The 26,939-nt window shown below is 37.3% G+C and overlaps 1 protein-coding gene across 4 annotated transcripts in view; it reads right to left on the reverse strand.

Moving 5' to 3' along the window:
* The window catches only part of LOC106879322 (glycerophosphocholine phosphodiesterase GPCPD1), a 55,381-nt gene that overhangs the window by 19,307 nt on the left and 9,135 nt on the right, over window positions 1-26,939 (reverse strand). For 3 of the 4 annotated variants that reach the window (XM_014928828.2, XM_052973206.1, XM_052973215.1), the window contains 8 exons: window positions 21,573-21,745; window positions 18,904-19,089; window positions 16,567-16,730; window positions 15,807-15,854; window positions 14,043-14,176; window positions 7,181-7,243; window positions 2,903-3,013; window positions 1,474-1,648 (listed from right to left, as the gene is read on the reverse strand). In XM_014928828.2, coding sequence (XP_014784314.1) covers window positions 1,474-1,648; window positions 2,903-3,013; window positions 7,181-7,243; window positions 14,043-14,176; window positions 15,807-15,854; window positions 16,567-16,730; window positions 18,904-19,064 — 856 coding nt within the window. In that variant the 5' untranslated portion in view covers window positions 19,065-19,089; window positions 21,573-21,745. The remainder of the gene's footprint in view (window positions 1-1,473; window positions 1,649-2,902; window positions 3,014-7,180; window positions 7,244-14,042; window positions 14,177-15,806; window positions 15,855-16,566; window positions 16,731-18,903; window positions 19,090-21,572; window positions 21,746-26,939) is intronic. The other variant, XM_052973210.1, reaches the window with a different exon arrangement.

Consider the following 26,939-nt stretch of genomic DNA (forward strand, 5'->3'; position numbering starts at 1 on the left):
GTGTTTATTGCACCTGAACCAAGTCCAATAAAAAAAACCCCCCAAAAAAAACACAACAGCAGCAGCAGCGCCGCTGCCACCACCACCACCACCAAATATTTTGCTCGATACCACAAATTTGCCTGTCAGTTGTTTGACCTTATTCAGTTGAGCATGTCCCTTGGTGGCTTACAATATGTGCATGTCTGATCATGAGCAGAAGTAGTGGAGGAGCATCATAGCCATGTGTTGAGAGGAATTCTTTGGGGTCTGAATAATTCACCTCTGGAAACCTGGGTGTTTCATTCAACATCCTTAAACAACTTTTATTCAGGGACCTTTTGAGAGAGATGGGCTACTTGACCTAAAGAAAATTCTAACTGGGCCCCCACCTGCAAGGTCATGCGTTGTTTATCTTGATACGAGATCACTATGTCGTGCACATATGGTCGTGATGCATGTGCCTAGTGTACCCTTATTAGACAAGTAGTCATGATGGGTATACTGGGCTTTGTATATTTGTACCCCAGCATCACTCTGATGGCATGTGCTGCTCTTTCAGTGAATAATAATAATAATAATGATGATAATCCTTTCTACTATAGGCACAAGGCCTGAAATTTTGGGGGAGGGGACTAGTTGATTACATTATCAAGCCCCAGTGATTCACTGGTACTTAATTTATTGACCCCGAAAGGATGAAAGACAAAATCAACCATAGCAGGATTTGAACTCTGAACGTAAAGATGGGAGAAATCAACATGGAGAACAGACATTAAATGATGATGATGGTGGTGGTGGTGTGTGTGCGTGTGTGCACATGTCTATGTTTTTATGGATATGTGTGCGTGTGTGCACAGGCATGTATGTACCCTTGCCTCGGCATCATGAGATGGTTGTAAAAAAATATTATTCTCATTCAAGCTATGTTGTTTGCTTCTAGTTTTCCACGGGAAACATGTCTGGCCACAGAGTGAAAGCACATGGCTTAGTTGTTAAGGTGTTCAGTTCATGATTATTAGGTTGTGAGTTTGATTCCTGTTGACATATTGTGTCCTTGAGCAAGACACTTTATTTCACATTATTCCAGGCCGCACACGTGGTACAAATGAGTTGTACCTGTAATTCAAAGGACCAACTTTGTCACATTCAGTGTCACGTCAAATCTCCTAGAGAGCTACATTAAGGGTACATGTGTCTGTGGAGTGCTCAGCCACTTGTACGTTTAATTTCACAAGCAGGCTGTTCTGTTGATCGCATCAACTGGAACCCTCATTGTCATAACCCATTGAATGCCAGTCTGGCAATAGGAAATGTCACATTGCTAAGAAACAAGTGAGGGTTGGCCACAAGAAGGACATTTGAGTGTAGAAAATCTGTCACAATAATTTATGTTTGACCCATGCAAGCATGGAAAAAATGGATATTTGATGATGATGATGAATAATGAAGAAATATTAAGCATTGAGATATCAGTTACAACAAACTACTTACCTTTTATTTCTCCAGCTATTTTTTGATCAAGTGTTGAAATATAAGTCGTTGCTGTACCCAAAGAATCCTTCAGAATTGATGGAAGGATATAGCTGTACCCAATATGGGTAGGTCCATGTGTTAATGGATTATTTTCTACAGATGTATGACACCCATAGAAGTCCAAACGGAAACCCTTCAATTGAGAAACAATAACAAGAATTATTTTGTTTTGCATTGCTTTGAGTTAAATAACAGTAGACATGCAGACATTTAAACATCTATACTATAATAAAGAAAGCTGCTTATTTATTAGTTTGGAGTATGTAACTTTTACTAAAAGAAAGCAAATATTAAAGTCTACAGTATCTAAAAAATTCCAATAAATTGCAATTTTAAAATATTTTTATTAAAATATTTAGAAGAAGGCCTATCAAGTCAAGTAAAGTTGCAATTGTGGCAGATACCAGTGTCACAGAAATGGCACCTGTGCTAGTGGCATGTAAAAGCACCTTTCAAGTATTGGGCCTCACAGAGGCAAAGACTGAGACCATTGTTCAATCAACAAGCTCTGAGATAATAAGATTTGAGGAAAATTTAGTTATTGTATTGAGCAGATTGAGTCCATACCTCGTAGAATTCAAGATGTAATTACTGCTAAAGGCAGTTCTACCCCACATTAAAATTAATTTGTTTGAAATTTTAAGGGGTTTCCATTATTTTGTCAAACCCCTGTATATGTGTATAAATAAATGGACACATAGATCAAAACATTTTGATTCAGACTCCTTGGTATACTGAGTTTCAAGCGTGTGGCTAGTCTTCAGCCATTGGGGCTTAAATGACAAACTCTCATTCAGAACCCAATGGCTGAAGACTAACCACACACTTGAAACTCAAACTACCAAAGAGTGTTTCAAACTTTGATCCATACATCTAACTCCCAATAAATGTGTCGAGTGCCTTTCTTTCGTTTGTCTACACACATATATATATATATAGTTGAAATTTACAGAAAAACAAAAGACGAAGACAGGTGTATAAACAACAAACAGGCGTATTAGTTTAACGCTCAGTGAGGTGAGGAAGTCTTTTACATTTCGAGCCTACGCTCTTCAACAGAAAGGAACATGAGGAAATAAACAGAGAAAGAATTAAAAAAACTTGTGGAGCTAGCGGTCAATCATAGCACAAATATAAGGCAAAATATAATTGAAATGTATTTTGTTAGGCTGCTGCAAAAGGATCAAATCCTTCTATGTGTATAGATAAGAAAGGAATAGGCTATGTCAAACTGAATAGTTGCTCATTACACAATGAAAAGATAAAAAGTTCCAGAGGTGCCTTAAGGTTCTAAATAGCTATTTCATTGAGATAGAAGAATGAATACTAAACAGGTATGTTTGGCAATAATAATCTGTCATATAAAATATGTTACAACTGAACTTACAATCTTTGAAGAGTCTAAAACTTGGCTCTTGAAGGTCAAAACAGAATCTGGTTCGTAGACACAGCCAAAATTACTCTGTTTGGTTGACTGATAATTTTCTTCAGTAAGAACCTGAGAAATGTGAGAATTTGATTTATATCAAAAATAGCAACAAACAAGAACATTTGTAGTGTATTACAGGTAATTACCAAAGGGGTGGGGTGCTGGTGTTTAGGGTTCTAGAAAAACATACCCATGCAATATGAACTCAATGGTTTCAAATTTTGGCACAAGGCCAGTAATTTTGTGGGGAGGGGTTAAGTTGATTACATCAACCCCAGGGTTCAACTGCTACTTATTTTATCAACTCCAAAAGGATTAAAGGCAAAGTCAACCTTGGGGAAATTTGAACTTAGAATGTAAAGATGGATGAAATGCCGCTAAACATTTTACTTGTGTTGCTAACGATTCTACCTTTATGAATACAAACATGTAACCTGTTTATACTCCATTGACTGAATGATGGTAAAAGTTATAGAAATCACCAATTAAACCACTTTCTTTAACCCTTAATGCATAGGAACCAAGTATATTTGGTTTCCATACATGTGTATTTCAGACTCAGAGACAGAATTAACCTGTCTTTGATAGCGAGGTACTTTCTGAAATTCTCCACATTTCATATGATGTATTTTTACTGGCCAAAAGGAAGAGGTTGTGAAAACCAATTTACATTTAATTTCTACATGTTTGTATGCAAAAAAACATTTATACAAGTCACTGAATTTACACATTTTCCAACCCCTACTATGACTATTAAATTATTACTAAAAAGGGAACAGAAGTCAGTGAACGAGAGCATGGAGAAGGTATTCTGGTGGGATTGTAGCTTGGGAGAAGAAAAAATTAATTTGGATCCAGAAGTTGAGAGCGAAGACATTCCAAGAAAGACTACAAGAAATGATTGGTGATTAACATGGTAAAATAAAAGATAAATTAGAAAAACATACAACTGCAATCTAGTGTTGGAGATGACACACAAGAAGAGTGTTATTTTTGTTTATCTTTAGTTATTTATATGTGTGTGTGTGTGTGTGTGTGTGTGAATAGAGGAAATTGCACAAATTAAAGAAAAGCACACTTCAGACACATCATAGAATTGAAATATTTATTAACAGCTCGACTTAAAAGAGCTTTACTTGAAGTTTCACAGACACAAAAAAAAGTGATTATCAAGACACTCAAGTCTTGGATGTGTGGTTAAGAAATTCCCCTTGCAACCATGTGGTTTTAGTTTCAAGTCCACTGTGAGACACCTGGGGGGAAGTATTTTCTACTACAACCTTGAATTGACCACAGCCTTGTGAATGAAATTTTCTGGATGGAAACAATACAGAATCCTGCTGCATCTGTGTGTGTGTGTGTGTACATGCATGTTTTCACATTGAAATCATTTGGTGGTCTAATGTGCAAAAACCCTAGGAATAAAGTACATTACATGAAAGCAGGTAAAGGCTGGTCAGAGAAAGGACATCCTACCACAGAATACCGCTTCATGAAGTCTCATCCAACCCATACTAGCATGGAAAAATGTGAACATCTCCTTCCTTTTTGTAATAAGCAACAGGAAGGGTATCTGGTTGTAGAACTTTACTTCAGAAAAATATCTAATGCAGGCCAGCATGGAAAGCGAAAATAAAACACTGATGATATTTACATGTCTTCATGAATATCAATCCTTGTTTTAACATCCATTTCTTTTCTCTATATTGCCACAGATTGGAGAAATCTGGTGCACAGTGTATCATCACTCTTTTTAATATTTTGTCATCTCATCTGTGAGGACCAGAGTCAATTTTGCATCCAGTACTTGTCATTCATTATTCATTAACATCAATCACAGCTGTCTTTTCTGTATATATCAGTTGTTATCTTTAATGCCCAGACACACCTTCACTTCACTAGTTCTCCACAAATTAACATTATTCATCTTATAAAACATTACCCCATCTTCCACAATTCGTATCTGTCCGGCTTCCACGCATCTTTTGTGGTGTCTTACTACTGTATAGGCAATATCAAACTCCTTTCATTTGCTTTATGCAACTTGTCTTTCTTCATGGACAGAGAAGCACTCTCTTGCCAACAGATGGAGCAGCTCTCTGAACTTCTTCCACACATATTCCTTACTTTAATTATTATATTTCTGCAACATCCATCTAGAATAATCAGCACTTTATGTTCTTTTATATCTCATTTCTTGTATGTGACATACATCCATTCACCTCCCCTCTGATATCGTGGCTATTTTACCAGACCTCCCTGTCAATGTGCTAACACTAATTGAAGAGGACCTGAAATTAAAAACCTGAAAACAAGAAGGCTGTTGTTGCTGGTGGTAGTCAGTGCTAACAGTCAAATGGGTGGTCATATCTGGAACTACTCCTGTACTATACTCCATAATAACACAGCAGATGTCAGTGCTGACAGTCAAATGGGTGGTCACATTTGGAACTATGCTTACATGTATCAATATTTCCACCAGCAACATAAAATTTATATCTTCGATGCACACCTGTAAAGTACAATGAACATTTAATATATTATCATTCCTTTTCTCTTCTTGTGCCAAGGCTACAGGTGTCAACAATTATGAACCTCCATGCCCAAGTCTGAAGATTCATGACTTTGGGAAAGAACAGTAGTGGTTTCCTGTTGCTTCCAAGCATGTTTATTTACACTTTATTCTAGTGGTCTCCTGCTCTCTCAAGGTTACCTTTCAAGCACAGGGAGTGATTCGCATAAAATCAGAACAAGTCCACAGATGTCTTGGTATGACAAGACTAGCCCCCATCAAATTTCTGTATACTTTGGCCATAGGATCATCCTCTGCTATTTGATTCACAACTGGGGCCCTTGAATGTACTATCACCATGGAGTGGGGCAAACCTAAGAGTATGTGTTAATTAAGGTTAACTCCACACTTCCCAAAACTCTTGAATTCCCAAGTCGGAGCCTCACCACAAGACATAGTTATTGCCCAAGGCAATAGTATCAGTATTATAGAAAAATACAACACTATTATAATAATTTAAAGTCTTCATTACACATAAGTTAGCTTGGACAGTAGATATAACTTACTTTTGGTCATGCTGTACAAATATAGTCACACACTTGAGCACAGAAAAATAGGAATATCAAAGTTTCATTTATAATGTATATCTCTGATTCTTAGGGTTAAAATTATGGAAAAGTGTGTATTAAACTTGAATGAATACAGCATATTTTATATTCTTTTCATTGAAAATAAACAAAATCGTTCATGTGACATTAACCTCTGTGGTCCATATGTCCTTGAATTTTACAACTGAATCTATATTCTTAGCTCCAAGCCTACTTTCTATGAATATATTTATATATATATAACAATAATGACAGGCTTTCCTCTTCAAAGCTAGAAAATTCTTTGGTCTCAGCAATTATTAACCAAAACAAACCTCAGGTGAGGCTCAATAAAATATTGCTCTTGTGCCTGTGACACAACTACTACTACACAAAGACATGCTATATTGAATAATAAATAATAATAATAATAATAATAATAATAATCCCATGCAAGATTGATGTCTTGCAAAAAGCAGCTTTATCAGACACAGCACACATCTTAAGGAAAGTATTACCTGTCTGAGGTCCTTGTTGTAACTCGACAGACTAAAGACTCCGGTGCATTTTTACCTACACTGTATTACGAAGGAATGATAATATAAAAAGGCCACCAGACAGATTGGTATGGAGTCAATTTCAAATACACAACAACTTCAGGCTGTAGATGTGCTGTCTCTTTCTTTACTCTTCCTCTTGTGCTGCTCTACTGCAGTGGCTAATGTTCCTCTGGGACTGGCTGATCCCATGCCACTATCATTCAGGCCCATCCACCCTCACTTATCTCTCTTCCTTTCTTCACCTATATTTTGTCACTCTCCCTAGTCCCACATAAACAACTATTCCCGGGCCTTTCTTCTCAGAATGTCATTCAACTAGAATTTCCTCCAGACCCACACTTTTCCTACATATGTTAACTTGCAGTTGTTGAAGAACATCAACTGTGCCAATCTCCCTGGTTCCAAAGACGTGCAAAGGTCATGAGAAAAGCCTTTCCACCAGATTAAACCATAAACAAAAAGAAAACATCAGTTCCTAGGATAGTTCTATTAGAGCCTAAATTATGTGAGGATCAGTGGTAAGGGTATGGCTGAAAACAACACAATGATATTACTGGATAAGACAAAACATACTTACATAGCAAGCATCTTTTGACCATAAGAGATTTGTTTGTGGGAGAGCTGAATCTTCTGGTAGAGACTAAAATTTGCATAAAAGAAGTGGGGAACACACAATAAATAACATTATATTTGGAAAGTAAAGGAAAGAAAAACTTGGTAAAATATTAATAATAATCCTAACTCACAATATGTTGGAGGCCAGAACTTTAGGATTCCGAGAAACAGGAAATTAATCAACTGTCCTTCAGAAAGGGCATCCTGTCATCCTTACCTCATCTGAACTAGAGATAACTTCATGTTTAAACAGAGATCATATTCCACATGGTCACATTTTCCACTAATGTGTCCAAAAATTCAGGCTTAAGGTTCTCTGGAAATGGCTGACATCTTTTATTTCCAATGTCTTTCTTCTGTTCATGTAGTGCCGGCATTTTACATGCCATGTTAACTGATATTTGGCAACTTGGCAGCTTTACGTTAAATAAGAATGAAAAATAAAAATACAATTGAGTATGGAAGTATAGACTTTAGCTTATAAGCTCAGTAGCGTCCACAGTATATAATGAATGCAAAATAGACAAATCATGTTTCAAGTTTTACAGATTGTTTTCATAATTCACAGCAATTTGTTTTTCTTTTTCTTTTAGATGACTGGTCACTATGGAAGATGCCTCAATTAATTATTAATCCTCTCTTTTTTTAGAATAAAACTAATTTAGAAACAATCTTTCTATGTTTTTGTTTAATGGCATATATATACATCACAATCCAAATTTACCTTTTAATTGCATTTAATATGGTATACATGGAAAAGAGGAAAAATGTTATTTAAAAAGAAATGATCTGTAGGTTAGCCTAACAAGAAACATATAGCCTAAACAGAATAAAATTACACCAAAACCTAAAACAGAATGACCTTTATGATATATTTTGGTGAAAATTTAGTCAAAGTTTTCCTTCATTTGCAAGCATTTCCTTCATTTTCAATTATGCAGTGTTTACTGTACATGGGAGGTGTATGACCTGATGAAAAATAACAGACGTCAAGAGACAGAGTTCAGACACTGAAGATGCAAAGAAAAACTCACATTTCCTCATTCCCCATCAACTCTCCCTATGATAAATGCCTCCCTATTCTTCTATACCATCCTTGGCCTGAACAGCCACCTTGGGCGCTGGTGCCCTTTGCACCCATCAGGATGCGAAGAGGCTCAATCACTGGCTACAGATCTACTACTTGGCTATGAGTTAATACCAACTGTGCATAGCATTATGTCTCACTGCCATAGTTAAAAAGATCCAAAATTCAAGTGTGGCCTACATTAGACTAATATTCACAAACCCGGATGATTTATCTTGATTACACACACATTCTAGGCTCCTTCCAAAAAATATCACCCCCAGCTGATGGACAAACTTGCCCTCATCAAAGCCTTACAACTACTGTGCTGTGACTTTCCAATGTTGCTTCAACAATAGACCTCACTCTTCTGAATTAACAAGCAATGTACCTCTCTACTTCTCATTCCCTCTTCTGTGTTTCATCTATTTCTCACACACACACATACTCCAAATATTTTGTTTAATCCCTTTGCCAAAAGTTACATTCCACCCAAAGACCTTCCAAACCATGACTTCCCTACAGATATCAACAAGCATGTAGTAAGAAGCTTGCTTCCCAACCACACGGTTCTAGGTTCAGTCCCACTGTGTGGCACCTTCGGCAAGTGTCTTCTATTATAGCCTCAAACTGACCGAAGGCTTGTGAGTGGATTTGTTAGACGGAAACTGAAAGAAGCCTGTCATATGCTTGTGTGTGTGTGCGTACATGTGTGTGTGTTCTACCACCACTTGATAACCAGTGTAGGTGTGTTTATATCCCCATAACTTAGCAGTTCAGCAAAAGAAACTGACAGAAGTACCAGACTTTAAAAAAAAGTCCTGGGGGTCAATTCATTCAACTAAAAAAATTCTTCAAGATGGTGCTCCAGCATGGCCACAGTCTAATGACTGAAACAAATAGAAGATAACGGATACAGAAATTTAAGCTGTGCACCAACTTCACTGGTCTGAAAGTGCAGCTGATGAAAGTTGGGATGGATATTCTAACCTCTGTAGAACTTCTTTCTACTTTCTGGTTTTCTGCTTATATTACAATGAATTTATTAGTCTATGTGTTGGGTAGTGTTTTCTAAGCACATTATAGGTACAGGTATGGCTGTGTGGTTAAGAAGTTTGCTTTACAATCACATGGTCTTAGGTTCAAGCCTCCTGTACAGCACCTTCACACTTCGGACAAGGGTCTTCTACTATTGACCAAGGCCAACCAATAATTTGACAGAAAAATTGGTAGATGGAAAGTGCATGGAGGGCCATAAGGTGTATGTGTATGTATGCAAAGACATGTTACTTCAATATTTGTGAAACTGTCATTTCAAATCTTTCACATAAGATTGTTTGAGTCAAAAAAAGAAAAAAAACATGGATGGCGTTGTCATGTTTACATTTCTGGCAAACATTATGTGCTGTAGCTCTGTGCTCTGAAAGTACTGGAATAAAAATAGAAAAAATCCTTTCTCATGAAACAGATAAGGGTTGGCAAAAAGAAGAGCATCCAGCTGCAAAATACTGCCTGGAATGAGTTCCTGTCTAACTGATGCAGGCATAGAAAAACAGATATGAAACAAATGAATGAATAATCTGTAACATTTGGCAACTTCACACCAAAATCTGTACTGAACAAGATACTAGTAGATCCAGTTACTTAATTTACTAGTGTAACATTGGTTTCAAGTTTTGGCACAAGGCCTGCAATTTCTAGGGAGTAGGTAAGTCTATTACATCAACCTCAGTGCTCAACTGGTGCTTATTTTAATGACCCTGAAATGATGAAAAGCAGAGTTGATCCCAGCAGTGTTTGAACCCAGAACATAAAGATGCTGCTAAGCATTTTGTCTGAAGTACTAACAATTCTACCAGCTTACCACCATAATTTACTAGTGTAGTAATATTGACTATCATCTCATTCTCTTCTGAAATAAATTAATAACATATTAAATAAAGAAAAGAATTTGAACAAAAATAATCATAAATGATTAATTACACTAAAAATAAGTGAAACCAATTTTTGTATTGGCTTTACTGGAGACATTGGAGCTGAAACAATTGTTAGTTTTAACATACAGCAACTTCTTTTTAACAGAATCATGAGAGATGCTTGTGAGGTATGAATCCAACATCTAAAATTGATAGGGATTTTAAAAGAATCTATAAAATATGGTGAAAATTTGATTTCTGAGAAAGTGCAATGAAATGGCTTTGAAGACAGGTCAACAGAACACAGAAACAGTCTCTTAGATGGGTCAATGAGACAACCTATAAATTATAACCTATAAAATAATAAAATTTAATAATTCATTAATATAAACTGTACTGCAAACTAGTATGGTTTACCATCCATTTTGAAAGAAAATTCAGAAAAATAATTATTCACATTGAAATGTAATTAGTTTGTTTCTGGGGAGTGGGGAAGTCAATTACATCAACCTCAGTGATCAACTGGTGCTTATTTTATGGACCCTAAAATGATGAAAAGCAGAGTTGACCCCAGCAGTGATTGAACCCAGAACATAAAGATGGAAGCATTTCAAATGCTTGAGGACAATGTTTAAATTTGAAAAATTAGTAGAAAATTTAGTTAAGATATTCAATTAACAAATAAAATGTCATTTGATGCACTGTAAATTATTATTGCACTTCCTATACAAAATTCTACTGGGACCCACTATTGAATGTTGCTCCCATATCTAGTGGGGCTGCTGCTACACATACTCACACACAAACATCTTAGACTGTATCTATAGAAAGTCTCTATGGACCAAAGACATGCCATTTCCTATCTCTGCCTTTTACACTTTTTACTACAACTACAGAAGACTATGCTCCTCAGAGCTGATTGGCTGATCTCACGCTGCTGCTGCTGCTACTTCCTTTGTCATTACTGCTACCATCCCCACCTCATAATTATTTTGTTTCTTCTCATTCCCTATCCTTATGTTCAATCTTGCCAGCTCTGTGTTAGCCACAATACCCAGTCCTTTCTCACTAAAATGTCATTCCTCTATAATTCCTTCCTTGCAATTGGTGACTCACAATCAGTTTAAGATGAAACACTAACTACATTGATCTCATTGGTATTGGAAGACCTTTGAAAGCACAGCAAAAAATCAAGAAGTCTGGTTGATGGGCAAGTTTCCCTAAGTCAACATCTTACAACCAACCACTGTGCTATGTCTTCCAAATATCTCTTTTGCTGCTACTACAAAAGTTTCTACTCTGACAAAGCTATATACCACCTGTTTTTGCAGTCTCTACTGTGTCTCTCTCCCTTCCATACACACCAAACATTTGACTCAAGCCTTTCTCCAAAAGCTACAACCCTCAAGAAGTTCTTCCCTCCAGATATCAACACAGAGAAGTTTCAGCTAAACACCAACTACATCAAACATAACAATCTAAAAACACTGGCTTCTTAATATTAGAATAGATAGAACTTCTGCCTTCTGGCTCTTCTGCATAGGTTACACTGTATTTAATAAGCTGTGTAGTGTTTTCTAGAAACATCCCTGGGACATTTTAGCTCAGTTTTATCAGAAGGAAGTCCTGTCCACCAGACCAAATGAAACTAATTAAAAAGGCCAAAACAAGCAAGATGGTGAATTAAACAAGCTTCATTGAAGATATCTCAGGGCGTTTTTCAATTCCTGAAGATTTAGGTCACATTTGTAATCCTAGGGATACTCAAACCACCTTTGTATTTTCAGATTTACCAAGGACATCTTTGTATTCCCGGAGATATTCAAGACATCTTTCTACATATGAAGACTCTCAGATCATTTTTGCATTTTGTATACATTTTACAAAAGTCCAGGAAACATGAAGATATATATCCTGTCTTTGAGATATTTAGAGAAATTTTATCTATAATAACTGGCTCAGTTTCACAGGAAGGACACTCCTTTTCCCAGACCAATCCAAGCCAATTAAACGAAAAAAAGAAACTAATAAGGGGATGGATTAAAAATGTAGAAACTAACAATCTTCATTATTCTATTCCTGGAGATATCACGGAACAACTTTCTATTCCTGAAGATACTCAAGCTATCTTTCTCCTGGAGACAGATTATCTTCATATTTTTGTATCTAGCACTAGAGAAACATGGAAATATTTGCCATGTCCTTGAGATATTTTGAGAAGTTTTATCTACACTAACTAGTTCTGGTAAGAACTCAAGAGTTAACATTACATGTACAAGTGTTTCTATAAATGGATTATTTAAAAAAAAACTGAGACACTGAGAAGTGGGAAGTTTTGAACTGTCAACTATCATGTGACATCATCATCATTATCGTTTAACGTCTGCTTTCCATGCTAGCATGGGTTGGACGATTTGACTGAGGACTGGTAAAACCAGATGGCTACACCAGGCTCCAATCTGATTTGGCAGAGTTTCTACAGCTGAGCAATTCACTGGAAATATTTAGGAAGTGAATACAGTGTCATTGAAAGCTGGTTTGTATAATGACAAATGAGGGGGTTTTGATGATTAATCAGAGGAGGAAAGGCAGTGTCTATAATCTTTAGTTGCACCTCCAAGACTGATGAAGAGGGGATGGGGGAAGAAACCACAGCTACTGGGCTATCTCCATGTGGGAGACCTGGTCATGTGTGAGGTGAACTCAGCTCAAGGTATCAAAGGGCCAGGTGATGGTGTTGAGTCAGGTGACAGGTAAAAATCTATCATTTAAGGATTTGACTTCAAACACAAAAGGTCATACAGATAGCTCTATATTAATGAATTCATCATCATAGGCTCAGGAGTGGCTGCGTGGTAAGTAGCTTGCTTACCAACCACATGGTTCCGGGTTCAGTCCCACTGTGTGGCACTTTGGGCAAGTATCTTCTACTATAGCCTTGGGCCGACCAAAGCTTTGTGAGTGGATTTGGTTGATGGAAACTGAAAGAAGCTCGTCGTGTATATGTGTGTGCGTGTGTATATGTTTGCGTGCCTTTATTTGTCCCCCAACATCGCTTGACAACAGATGTTGGTGTGTTTACATCCCTGTAACTTAGCAGTTCGTCAAAAAAAAAAAAAACGATAGAATAAGTACTAGGCTTACAAAGAATAAGTCCTGGGGGTGTCGATTTGTTCGACTAAAGGTGGTGCTCCAGCATGGTCGCAGTCAAATGACTGACACAAATAAAAGAGTAAAAGAAAAAGAATCATTTAACATCAGTTGTCCATGCTAGCATGGGTTGGACAGTTTAACCAGGGCTGACAAGCTGGAAAGCTGCACCAGACTCCAGTCTGTTTTGACATAGTTTCTACAGCTGGATGCCCTTCCTAATGCCAACCACTCCGAGAGTGTAATGAATTCATGTATCATAATAAAGAATGTGGAACATTAATGAAGGGGATGCTTTATTAATTCTTTAGTAATCATTTTTTAAATAACATGTAAAGACAAGTTTTCTAGATGAGGGTTTATGGTCAGTTGACCTGGACATAGTATTACTGGTACTTTATTTTATCAACTTTGGATGAATGAAATGGAATAGCTATTCTGGAGGATTTGAAATAAAAATTTAAACGGATGAAACTGTATGCCAACTTAATAATAAATATTTGAATGGAAATTAAAATAACAAGTAACAAATTGTGTTATTTGAGAATCATGAATAACAAATTGTATGGTTAAACAGCAACAATAAAAAAAATGAATGGAGGAAACTATATGGATATAGTCAAATAAAAGTAAAAATGAAAAATAAGAATATGAGCATGCTAAATACTTAGAATATGTTTTTATGAAATTACCATTTCAAGAGGAACACATTTAACTGAAGTTAGCTTCAAGTCATTTTGGTGCAGCTGAATGGATTGTGGCAATATAGTTAATTTCAAATCAGTTTGAACAGTCAACCAGCCACTATTGGAACAGCTGGTGCCATCTGAGGGGAAAGAAAAAGAAGACAAAAAAAAAAACAAAGTTAGAAGAATTTCAAGATATAAAGATAAAGAAATGTCTGTCTTGAATCTACAAACTCATAAAGCTGGAGCTTATCTGGGTTTTTAAGGGTAATTAGACAGCCAAGAAGCATGACACTCCATGTAACATAGCTACTGCCACTGAGGGTACTGGTTTTCAGCTGAATGAACTGGTGCAATAAACAATGAAGAGCCTTGCTGAAGGACATAACATACTACTTGGTTTGAGAAGTTAAGGCATGTGTGGAGAGTTAATAGTAGTGTGTTAGTTACTAGCAGGGACCACATTTAAGTCTTAAAGAATGAAACTATCAACTCATATAATTCCTTCAAGATAATAATAGCTGCAATATGACTTGTCAAACATTCCAATTAATGCAACAAGTAGAGGAAATGCTAAAGAGAAGTTGAAACTTGTATGAAAGCATTAGAAATTTGAAAAGAGTTCTTATCCCACCTCTAAATAAAATGAGAATATTCTACCTTATAAACTGAGTACCTCCCGTTCCTCAAACTGGGAGCAAACTACCTCCAAACAGTGTCCATCTTAACTGTAAACTGAGTGCATCCCATCCACCTAAAACAGAGCCCATCTTCCCTCCAGTCAAACTGAGTACATCCCACCCTCCAAACTGAGCCCATTCTACCTCTAAACTGAGTTAATCTCCTGTCAAACTAACTGACCTCATTCCATGCTACAAAGAGGCCATTATACCACACCACAAATGAGCCTAGGGCCTATAAGAAAGGGTTCAGTTGGTACATCGGCTGTTCTGGGCCCAGAGATCCAAAGAGGGCAAATGAATATCTTATTGGCTTTTCTTGCAGAAAAAGAAAAAAAGAAACTCATTTCCATTCCCTAAATTTTGAGAGGCTTCATCTACCCCCATCTTTAATGGGTCTAAAAAACAGTCATGTCTTGCATCACAAAATTTCTGTTACAGGTCCCAACTGAGCCCATTCTACAGCACACAATCTATGCTCATTCACCCTATAAACTGAGCCCATACGACCACTAGTGTCTATTCCATTCCAATCAAACTGAGTCCACAAAGTCAATCCACAAATGACAGAGTCCATCCTGTCGCCCAAACTGAAATAACAATCCCACTCAGCAAACAGAGATCCCCCCATCTATCCCAAATAAACTGAGTTTGTCTCATCCAGTTTTCATTCTTCATTGAATTCAGTCTCCTTTATCTTTCTGGTGTCTTTGGGGAAATAATAATCATCAAAACATCTTAATATTACTGCTGCTATACACCTCACATGCAGGGCCGGCTCAAAGTACCAGCAACTTGGGCAGTTGCCCAGGGGACCATGTGCTTTTTAATCTACATTTTCAGTTTTTCTTCTTGCTAAAGCTTTAAAAAATTATACTTGTAAGGGCGCTGAAGTTCAGCTTGCCCAGGGCACCAGCAACCCTAGAGCTGGCCCTGCCGACACATTGCACTTATGTAAGACAGCAAGAATCATCATTTGGTAATGGGCATCGAGATAAACTGATTAGCAATAATTGACAAGAAACATAGCTTTGTGCCAGCATTTGAAACCAATAATTGACAACAGTAAAAATAGCAAAATGCAACTTACCAATGATACCAAATTGGTCACAGAATCTGACATGCTGGGAAGAACCATCTGAAAAGTGAATTTATTTTATGATTATAAACAAAATATATAAAAAATAGAAGGCATATAAAAAGATACTGACACACACACACCTTCTTGGCTTAGCTTCTGAATGAAGATTTACAAAGAGGGGTGTTCACATCTGCTGCAGGCTTGCTGGTGCCTGAGTCCGATCCAGGACAAACAGGTACAAATGCACAGGCTGCATGGGAAAGAAGGCCGATCAAAGTTGGTTGCAATGTCCTTGTTTTTCCTCCTTTTTCTCTTTTCTGCAAGGATGGTCCTGAAGCTGCTTTCAAAAGAAGCCATTGCCTGGATAACACTGAGACACCAGGCTTCAGGGTCAGTAACATGAACAGATCATTGGTGGTGATCGGCGTGGCAGGTTACAAGGGCTTAGCACCATTTGAGTGTGGTCAATGCCAGTGCCGCCAGACTGACTCCTGTGCCAGTGGCACGTGAAAAGCACCATTCGAGCATGGTCGATGCCAGTACTGCCTGATTGGCTTCCATACTGGTGGCATGTAAAAAGCACCATTCAAGCATGGTTGATGTTAGGGAGAGCATTCAGCTGTAGAAACCAAACTAAAACAGATTATGGGATCTGGTGTGACTTCTGGCCCTCCCAGCTACAGTCAAACTGTGTAACCCATACCAGCATGGAAAACGGATGTTAAATGGTGATGAGGATGATGACAATGATTAAAAGTGTAATACCAACCTGAATGATGCCATGTTCTTTGAGTGAGGTTTGCTTCCCACCTCGTTACAATGAAGCTGTCAACATTTTGGTTACATGGTGTACTGACAATGTTACAGACGTAGTAGGAATAACTGAAGGTTGTTTTGCCAGTTATTATTAATTCAGTACTCCAAACATTATATCTGAAAAACACAAAAAGTATTACAAAGTCTGCTAAGTCTCAAAGAAGTAAACAACACAACACCGGTTGCCAAACGGTGGTCAAACACAAAGACACACACACACAGATATATATATATACATTATATATATATATATATATATATATAGAATGGACTTCTAGGAGTTTCCATCAACCAAATCCACTCACAAGGCTTTGGTCAGCCCGAGGCTATAGTAGAAGACACTTGCCCAAGGTACCACGCAGTGGAACTGAACCCAGACCCATGTGGTTGAGAAGCAAACTTCTTAACCACACAGCTGTACTGGTACCTGTAATATATGTAGTTAAGGTGGCGAGCTGGCAGAAACATTAGTATGCTAGACGAAATGCTTAGCGGTATTTCGTCTGCCGCTATGTTCTGAGTTCAAATTCCACCGAGGTCAACTTTACCTTTCATCCTTTTGGGGTTGATAAATTAAGTACTAGTTGTGTACTGGGTTCGATCTAATCAACAGGCTCCCTCCCAAAAAATGTTGGGCCTTGTGCCTAGAGTAGAAAATATGTGTAGTAAAATATTTGATAAAAGGAAACTTTGCTCTTTTTCTTAATGATTTTGTTGAAATTCCTAACATATTTCTTTATTAATTAATTTATTTGATGTTAATGAAAGCTTTTACCCCATCTTCATTTCAGTAATATCTGAAGGCCACATTGTTCCTAATTCAAGCTGTCTAACAACAGAAATGGCAAATAGTCCCTTATCTTTTTCCGTGTGTCAGATACTGGATTTTGGCCATGCTGGAGCACTACCTTAAAGGCTTTAGTTGAACCATAATTTGGTCCTTCTACTATCAGTCACTTTTGCCAAACCATGATGTCATGGGGACTGGTTACCAAGTAATAGTGAGGGGACAAATACAAAGACAAACATAGTCACACACACATACATGGAGGGCTTCCACACAGTTTCCATCTACTAAATTCATTCACAAAGCATTGCCCAGTCCAGTGCTATAGTAGAAGACACTTGCCCAAAGTACCACAACCCAAAACCAAGTGGTTGCAAAACAAACTTCTTCACCACACAGCCATGTGTTATAATGTTTTGGAACTTAGCTGCTTGTATCATAACATAATCAAGGTAAGAAGCTTGCTTCCCAACCACATGGTTCTGGGTTCAGTTCTACTGCATGGCACTTAGGGCAAGTGTCTTCTACTATAGCCTTGGGCCGGCCAAAGCCTTATGAGTGTATTTGGTAGATGGAAACTGAAAGAAGCCCATTGTATGTGTGTGTGTGTGCATGTATGTATCTGTGTGTGTGTGTGTGTGTCTTTGTATTTGTGTTTGTCCCCCGTCACCACTTCAGGACCGGTGTTGGTGTTGTTGTGTCCCTGTAACTTAGCAGTTTGGCAAAAGAGACCAATAGAATAAGCACCAGGCTTAAAGAATAAGTACTGGGGTCGATTCATTCAACTAAAAAGAAAATTCAAGGTGGTGCCCCAGCATGGCCACAGTCTAATCACTGAAACAAGTAAAAGATAAAAGATAATACAGGTAACAGTAGACATAATAATAGGATTGTAACATAATTAATGCAGTCAATAGAATAGATTAACTGTGTGATTGAACAGTTGTAGGGTTTGATAGCAGGGTAAGCTGTGACAGCCATTTTTATTTCTGAAGGTGACAACAGAATTCTGGAACTAGTGAGTCAAAAGATTTATAATTCGAGACTTGTACATCATTTATGAAGGTAAAATATGAAATATCAGTGAACAAAATCACAGTAAATAAAACTGGTCGTCCTTTCAGTCATTGATTGGTTGATGGTATTGTAGAGACAGTAACTTAACCCCCTCCGCTGTTCCTGGATTGTTTTCAGAAACAAGTGCCTAACCCCAAGTACACTTTCCCCTCTTCCATTCATGGATATGCCATGAAGGAAAGACAAGTCAATACACTCACAGCTTCAATGGAGTTGCAGGGGATGCCAGATATTGGTTAAATATAATCCCCACCCAAGCCAACATGGAAGGTGGATGTTAAACGATGATGATTTACCTTAGGGCCCCTACCACTGGATTTTCTGCAGCATTTCCTAAATTATCCCATTAGGCAGTAGGGGCAAACAAAAATTCATAAAGTGAAATTAAACAACAAGGAATGTTTGATAACCAATTTCAAAACTTACCCCTCATGGTTTGGTGATGGTGCCTTTGGATGAAGAATGATGCCTTTTTTATGATCCCAGTTGCCTAGTTCTTCAATACTTCCTGTTAAGCATACATGTTCGTCAGGCTGAGTTGTTAAACTCACCTCAAAGGTGAAATGGCGAGTTGTTTTGCAGCTCATCTTGGCTCAGACTGGCAACTGTTCACTTGTAAATGAAAAGAAGCCAAGTTATTTAACCTCAGATAAAAAGAAGACAGGTATTTTACAATGTTAATTTTGAGAGAGCTAAAATACAAAACTATAAAGATAAGAAAATAAAGTGCAATGTAAGATTAAACAATCTTATTTTTTTCAGTAATAAGACAGATATGAGACATTTGGCTACCTTTTAATCAGTGATTATCTGTTTTTGTTTTTGCTTATCAGTTACATTATCTATATGAATAGGTTATATCATTAGGAGAAAACAATCATTAAAATAATTATCAACAAGATAAACTATATTCAGTTATGAAAAGACTGTCTCCAGTCCCCAGGCCCATTAACCCTTTTGTTACCAACTCGGCTTAAACTGGCTCTGGCGTTGAGTACACATATCTTGTTTTCATAAGTTCTGAATTAAAATCTTCCACCAAACTTTAGTCACAATTTATGTTCCTAACACTAGCTTTATGATAACTAAGTTATTTTACTAAATCCTTTGTTATATTTAAAGTAATTGAAAGAAACACAGATCATCTCAAATGATGTTGGGGGGGGGGGACAAACACAAACACACATACACATATATATATACATATATACGACGGGCTTCTTTCAGTTTCCGTCTACCAAATCCACTCACAAGGCTTTGGTCGGCCTGAGGCTATAGTAGAAGACACTTGCCCAAGGTGCCACACAGTGGGACTGAACCCGGAACCATGTGGTTGGTAAGCAAGCTACTTACCACATAGCCACTCCTCCACCTGCATTGGTGAAAAGCAAGAGAAATACTGAAAACGACTGCACCAAGAAGTTTGAAGAAAAGTAAAATCTTATCCTGGATTGCCATTAGACGAAAAAAAAAATGTATTAATTGTCAATTGATATTTGTTCAACTACATATTTGAATATACAGGGAGCAGCAGAAAGGTTGCCTCGATTTCAAAGCTTAATAAAACCCAACACATGAAGATGCATGAAAAAACCTTGTATTTCTATGGAGTTCATTAAATGCCATTTTTGTTTTCTGTTTCAGGTACAACCCACCATGGCCTGGAGTGAAGAGCATCGTTTTCCCTTGTATCTTCATGTGTTTGTTTTGTTATTAACTTTGAAACTGAGGCAATTTTTCTGTAGTTAAGTCAGTATAATATAAGTTAATAGAACATTAGCTACTATATATATATAACATAAGAATCTTTAATTAGAAATACATAAGTACTGAGGGAAAGACATTAGACTAAACGAATAATGTTATTTTAATATAATTCCAATCAATAATATGAGGTAGCTTCAAGAGTAGAACACCTGTATGCATCCATCTACGATGCTTTAGCTTCTCAACACCAGACATAAAGTCACCGACTGTGACACTATTCATTTGAGGGTGGGTAGCTTCTTTGCTTTGCAATTTAATTGGTGACCTTGCTGGTGTCAATGTCATGCCCCCCCCCCCCAAAAAAAAACCCCAGTAGATCCTGTAAAGTGGTTGGCATTAATTAGGACAAATATCTAGCCATTGAAACCATGCTAAAGCAGACATTGCAGTTCAATGCAGTGTTCTATCCTGTTGGATCCTGTTGAACTGTCTAACCTATACCAGGAAGACTTTAACCCTTCAACATTCAGATTATTCAGTTTAATGTAATGCTTATTAAGTAACATCGTTTTGAATTGATCACACATTATCTCATAGCTTCAAGACTTCAATGATGTGATTGTTTATTTTAAAAATGACATTGTACGGTAGGTGTGAGAGGGCAGATCTGACCAGTTTGAAGATAAAAAAAGGTTGAATATTTTGGCAAGATATGGCTGGTTTAAATATTAAAGGGTTAAATGATGATTATGAAAAATTCCAGACATGTTTCGGTCTTATTGAATTTCCTCAGCAAAGCAATATAATTAATCATATTCGCTAAAATAAGATCATTAAACTCATGTTATCGTTCCCTTATCATGCAGTTGTTCTTGATTAGATTTTTCATACTCATTAACTTAGCAATTGTTTTTCTTGCATGGCATCTCTGAGTAATTAACCGTAGTAATATATTTTCATAAAATGTATCTAAATGTGCGTTTACATCCCCATAACTTAGCAGTTTGGCAAAAGCGAACAATAGAATAAGGATTAGGCTTAAGAAGCCCTGGGGTCGATTTGTTCAACTAAATCCCTCCAAAATAGTGCTCCAGCATGGCCGCAGTCAAATGACTGAAACAAGTAAAAGAATAAAAGAATAGTTTTACCTTTTTAATTATTATTATTTTTATTTTGGCCAGGCTCCAACCTGGGCCTTTTCAATGTTCCAATAATTAATTTGTTTTTTTTTTAACTAATTCTATCTTTTTTAGCTGAACTTCTTGTTCTTTAAACATGCTACAACCATGTTAACAACAAATACAAGTTTTCTTTAAAAACTTCAGATATAATTTTTTACATAACTAAAACAGAAAAAGCAGAGGAAAAAAAAAAAGCAAACTTCTTACCTGGGTACACCTTTCTCTCTGGAGATATCAATCTATGCATAGCAGATATGGTGTGTAGAAAATGAAAGTATGTGTATGTGCTATCAGGTTGATAATGTGTGACCGTAGTTGTGGTAACAGGCTGGTGGATATATATGGGGAATGTTCAATGTGTGGTCTCAATAGTTATTTACCTGGTGAAAAGAAGAACTCGTTATTAAGACAATTTTGAAACTATTTTCAGTAAGTAGAATAGTAATTTAATGGATGTTAAAATATCGGATCTTTTTTAAAACAGGGGCCACATTTTTCATTAATGTTTTACGTAGTGTTTTTGGTACGGAAAGACTTTCAAACTTCGTATACTTATCTATTTTGTGTTATAGAACAGAAAAATATTTTTGTATTCGAATTTATTTCATGTAAAAAATTGTCTTATTTCGATAATTTCAACCAATCACTGACAAGTATTCAGTTGTTTACATTTACTCCTTTGGCTGATTAAGCGATGTAAAGCGTATTTAATCTCCATACCTTCGTTTTATTTGCTTTAACCCTAACCCTAACCCTAACACTAGGGTTAGGGTTAATTGTTTCAGAATCGTTTGTTTATGTAGTCGGCACTTAATGTATATCGGCTGAATGGACGTCAGTGATTGGTTGAAATTACAGAAATACGACAACTTTAACACGGAATAATTTATGGATTTCTTTTTTTTTTAAGAAGACTAAGAGAAAAAGATGTTTTATATGACACATTCTACCAGTGTTCCAAGTTTCAAAGTGTTTCGTTAATGAAAAATGTGGCCCCCGTTTTTAAAAAAATCCAAAATATCTGCTAAATGTGGGAAGTAAATACTTGGTAAATTACTGGTATGTTAACAACATTGTTTCAACAATATACTGTAATACAGGATATTTCTATAGGCAGAGGTGCAGCTACAGGTGCAGGTGTGACGATAGGCATAGCTTTCGTTATGCTTCTCGTCACACAACATTGATTTAATGGAGAGAGTGGCATGAACATTTGATTATTATAAATAATTCAGGTCATTTGTCAAAAGTTGAATGCTCATTCATTGTCTTTGATGGGTAAGTTCAGCATGTATAAAAATATATATATCAAAATAAGCAACAAGGATATCCAGAGGTAATGCAGTACAATCGTTTCACGCAACTCCATTTAATCGAACAATGCAATCATTACATCATTTTAAAATGCCGAGTAATCTTCAGCTGCACAAAGACATAGAATTTAATTAAGCTGATGGGAAAGCAGTATGTTCTTTATCTATCTCCTTAACTTCTTGGAGATTTTAGGTAAAATTATACTAATGTGTCTATCTGTTTTAATTTAATTAAATTCTATGTCTTTGTGCAGCTGAAGATTGCTCTGCATTCAAAGTGATGTAACGATTGCATTGTTCAATTAAATGGAGTTGCGTGAAATGATCGTAGCGCATTACCTCTGGATATCCTTGTTGCTTATTTTGATTTTAATCACCTTATTTTGAAATTGTCTGGATAATACCGTACTAAATTCTGGTGCCTCAACTTAAGTACCATATTCATCTGAATCTATATATATATATATATCATCATCATCATCATCATCAACAACAACATTTAACATCTGTTTTCCATGCTAACATGGGTTGGATGACTTGACTGGACTTGGCAAGGCCAGAGACCACACCAAGTTCCACAGTTCTAGATCAACAAATGCCAAGTACAGAGGATTGTTCTTAGCTAAATACTTCTCTTGCAGTTGCCTGATTATGAATGTGACATCTGTGGTGCTTCACCCTGGGACAAAGCCGAACTGCATTTCATCTAGTTTAATTATGTTTCAACTTAAATGAGTTACAACTCTCTCTCTGCAACCTTCATCACTTGGTCCAGCAATTTGATGCCTCTAAAATCACTTCTATCTGAGGCATCTATCTCCTTTGCCCTTATAGCAGCTGACTGATGCTTCTACACCAGTAACCAGGGATTACACCCTCCTGAATAACCATATGTGTGACTAGACTGTGTCCAACTCTACCAGATATCTTAAGTATCTAGTAGTGATTCCTGATGGACCAGAGGCCTTTCCTGTCCTCCTATCTTTAGTTGTCTTATCTATCATGCTGATGTCAACTAGGATAGCTGTTGCCTCTGTTGGGTTCACACGAGGAAGACTCCCTTTTTCTCATTCATTCTCTAAATTTTATAGCTTTTCATAGCAGTTCTTCCACACCATTTTCTTTTCAGGATCACAAAGAGAAAGTGTATCATTATCTGTTCATACATGCATCTCTCCCACATCTTGATTCTCTCTTACACACTCTCTGGCAATCTGAAACACCTCCAGTCTCTGATCTTCACACTGTAAGACAGTGGCAAACTTCTTCCTTTCTGCTTCAGCCCTAGCTACATATACCAGACACCTAGCTTCTTTTTTAACTATGTGATATTATTCTTTGCTATCCTCATTCTTCCAGTCTTTCCAAGTCTGTCTCTTGTCTTTTATAGCCAATGACCACCATAGTTCAACCACCATGTTACCCTTGGTCTGATGGAAGCTTTGCTTCAACCACAGATTTGGTCTATCTCTCTCAGTAGATTGTCCAAGAACTTCCAGTTGTCTTCTATGTCATATGTCTCTATCTCTACCTCCTTCTCATCAAAGGCTTCGTTAAGGGTGACTCTAAATCTCTGCCCATTTGAAGGATTCTTGAGCTTCCATAGACTCCTTTTCCATAGTGGTTTGTGTCTCAGGATCTTTCAAGCCTTAAGCCTGAAGTCACTAACCACTAACCTATGTTGAGTTGTACATTCTTTATTGGGGAAAGACTTTGCATTCACAAGCATATGCCGTTCCCTGTTTCTGGTGAGGATATAGGGAATCTGGCCAGTGTAGCCACCAGATAGATAAGTGATCAGATGGCTGGCAGGTTTCCTGAAGTTGATGCTGCAAATCATTAAGCCATTTGCATCACAGAATTCCAAAAGCCTTGTTCCCTCCTCATTTCTGGAACCAAATTCGTAGTCTCCATGCATGAAAACCATCAGAGTGTTTTCCAACAAGGTCATTGAAGTCATCCAAGAATGTAAGCATCATATACAATAGCTGAACTGGAGTAGTACATACAAGCACATCTGAAATCCAGTTGTTTAAATGCCCAAATGGTTCATTAAAAGTAGTTGATCGCTTTTGTTACTTGGGAGATGTAATTAGCAAGGGAGGTGGTTACTCTGAAGGTACAGGTATAGTAAGAACTGGTTGGAGAAAGTTCAGGGAGCTAACAACGAAGACCTTTTCTCTATGAATGCAGGGCAGATTGTATGATGCTTGTGTTAGAACAGCAATGCTGCATGGTAGTGAAACATGGGCTTTGAACACAGAGGTCTTGAGAAGACTGGAAAGACATGAAACAAATAAGCTCCTTGGATGTGCAGTGTGAGTGTGCATAAAAGACTGAGCACAAATTTGCTGAGTGAAAAACTGGGTATAAGAGGAATCAGATGTTGTGTTCATGAAAGAAGACTGTGTTGGTATGGACATGAAGTGGTGCATATGGATGAGGACAGCTGTTTGCTGAATGTGGTTGGAACTTGTAGAAGAGGAAGAACCATAAACGCATGGGACAAAGTGGTGAAGGCTGACCTCAGGACTTTGAGCCTGATGGAGGAGATGACAAAGGACTGCGATCTCTGGCAATATGAGGTTCTTGAAAAGACTTGCCCTCTTCAGTGAAATTGAAAGTGAAAGCGAATTCTGGAAGTGCTATGTCTTGGGTTCTTTACCCATTACAGTGACTCTTTCCTCAGGCATTACACCTGCCTCCCCCCCCACTCACAGCTCCTATAGATGACCCAACCATATCATATCCCTCTCTTGTCCATCCTCTCCAGTGACTCTATCATCTTTACTACTCTTGATGCTTGCTGACTTAGAGAAAGCCTTTGACAGAGTCTCTTGCTCTGTGATCTGGTGGCTATTGAGGAAGCTATTAGTAGATGAATGGCTGGTGAGAGCTATACAAATCATGTAATGAAGGTGAGAGTTAACAACTAGTACAGCGACAAACTTAGTTTGCTGGTAGGAGTTCAACAGGGTTTGGCTCTCAGCTTCCTCTGATTTGTTACTGTCCTGCAGGTCATAACAGAGTCATTTAAAACTGGCTGCCTACGGGAACTGCTATATGCTGATAACCCACCCTTTGGGGTATATTTCCCAGATGATAGAAAGGTTCTATTTTCAGGCTACTTCTTGAAATTTAAGACCTCTGAATTCCAGATTTTGCTTCCATGTCTAGAAGTTTGCCAAATCTTCAACAGCTTTTGCTCTAAGATCTACATTAGCAGCACACAGAAGATTCCAGAGACAGCTGGTCTTAAATTCCTCTATTATGGCTTGGAGGACTATGATAAACAAACAAAGGTTTGAGAACTAAATTTTAGTAGATCCCCATCTGCATTTCAATTTATCACTGAACTCATTGCTAACTGCACCTCTGTACAACCCTCACAAACAATTCATCTAGCCCTAGCATCCTGTATGACCACGATCAGAAGTGTACAGTACTATTCCATCATATCACCTCCAATCTGGTTGCTATCTTGCACCAGCTACAGATCTTGTGCCAGTAGCATTCAACAGGTTGTCTCAAAGAAACACCCAGTTATTTGGTCATGTGTCAACTAGAACTGTGAGTCTGCAAACTGGTAACCTCTTTCTGCTTTCATATTTTCCTTTTCCAAACTGTTTTGTATCTCTGGGTCTCTCTCATTCTTCCCTCAAGTCGTTAATACCCTCCTGTATAGAGTGGAGGGAAAGATTTAGCAATCACAACTATCTGTTTATCTTGTTTCCTGTTGAGTGATAAAGTCTATCCAGATTGTGTGTTCGTCTGTTTGAGAGATAATTAGGTGGTTGGCTAATTTCCGGTAGTTAGTGTTATAAATCGTCAGATCAATTGCATCACAGAATTCCATGAGCCTTGTTCTTTCCCTATTACTTCATTCCTTATACCATAAACTTGTGTTAGTGTAACGGCAGAGACGCCTTCCTAGTATTGTTCAATACATCCATACGTCCATTCAAGCCACAACCATAATAATGGAGCTAAGGAGGAATAAACACAAACTCATGAACACACACGTGTGTGTGTGTGTATTTATAGATATATATATATATATATATATATAATGAGAGGGAGAGAGTGTGTATATGTGTGAACTGTAAATATTTTTCTGATGAAATATTTTATCCGTTCTGAGATTGAAAAGATCCTTTCCTCTTATTGCATAATTACCAACATTGGATCTATTTTAAAACGGGGGCGCCAGTATTTTCTTAACGAAACACTTTGAAACTTGGGACACTGGTAGAATGTGTCA

The sequence above is a fragment of the Octopus bimaculoides genome, chromosome 1, assembly GCF_001194135.2.
Source record: "Octopus bimaculoides isolate UCB-OBI-ISO-001 chromosome 1, ASM119413v2, whole genome shotgun sequence".
NCBI lineage: Eukaryota > Metazoa > Mollusca > Cephalopoda > Octopoda > Octopodidae > Octopus > Octopus bimaculoides.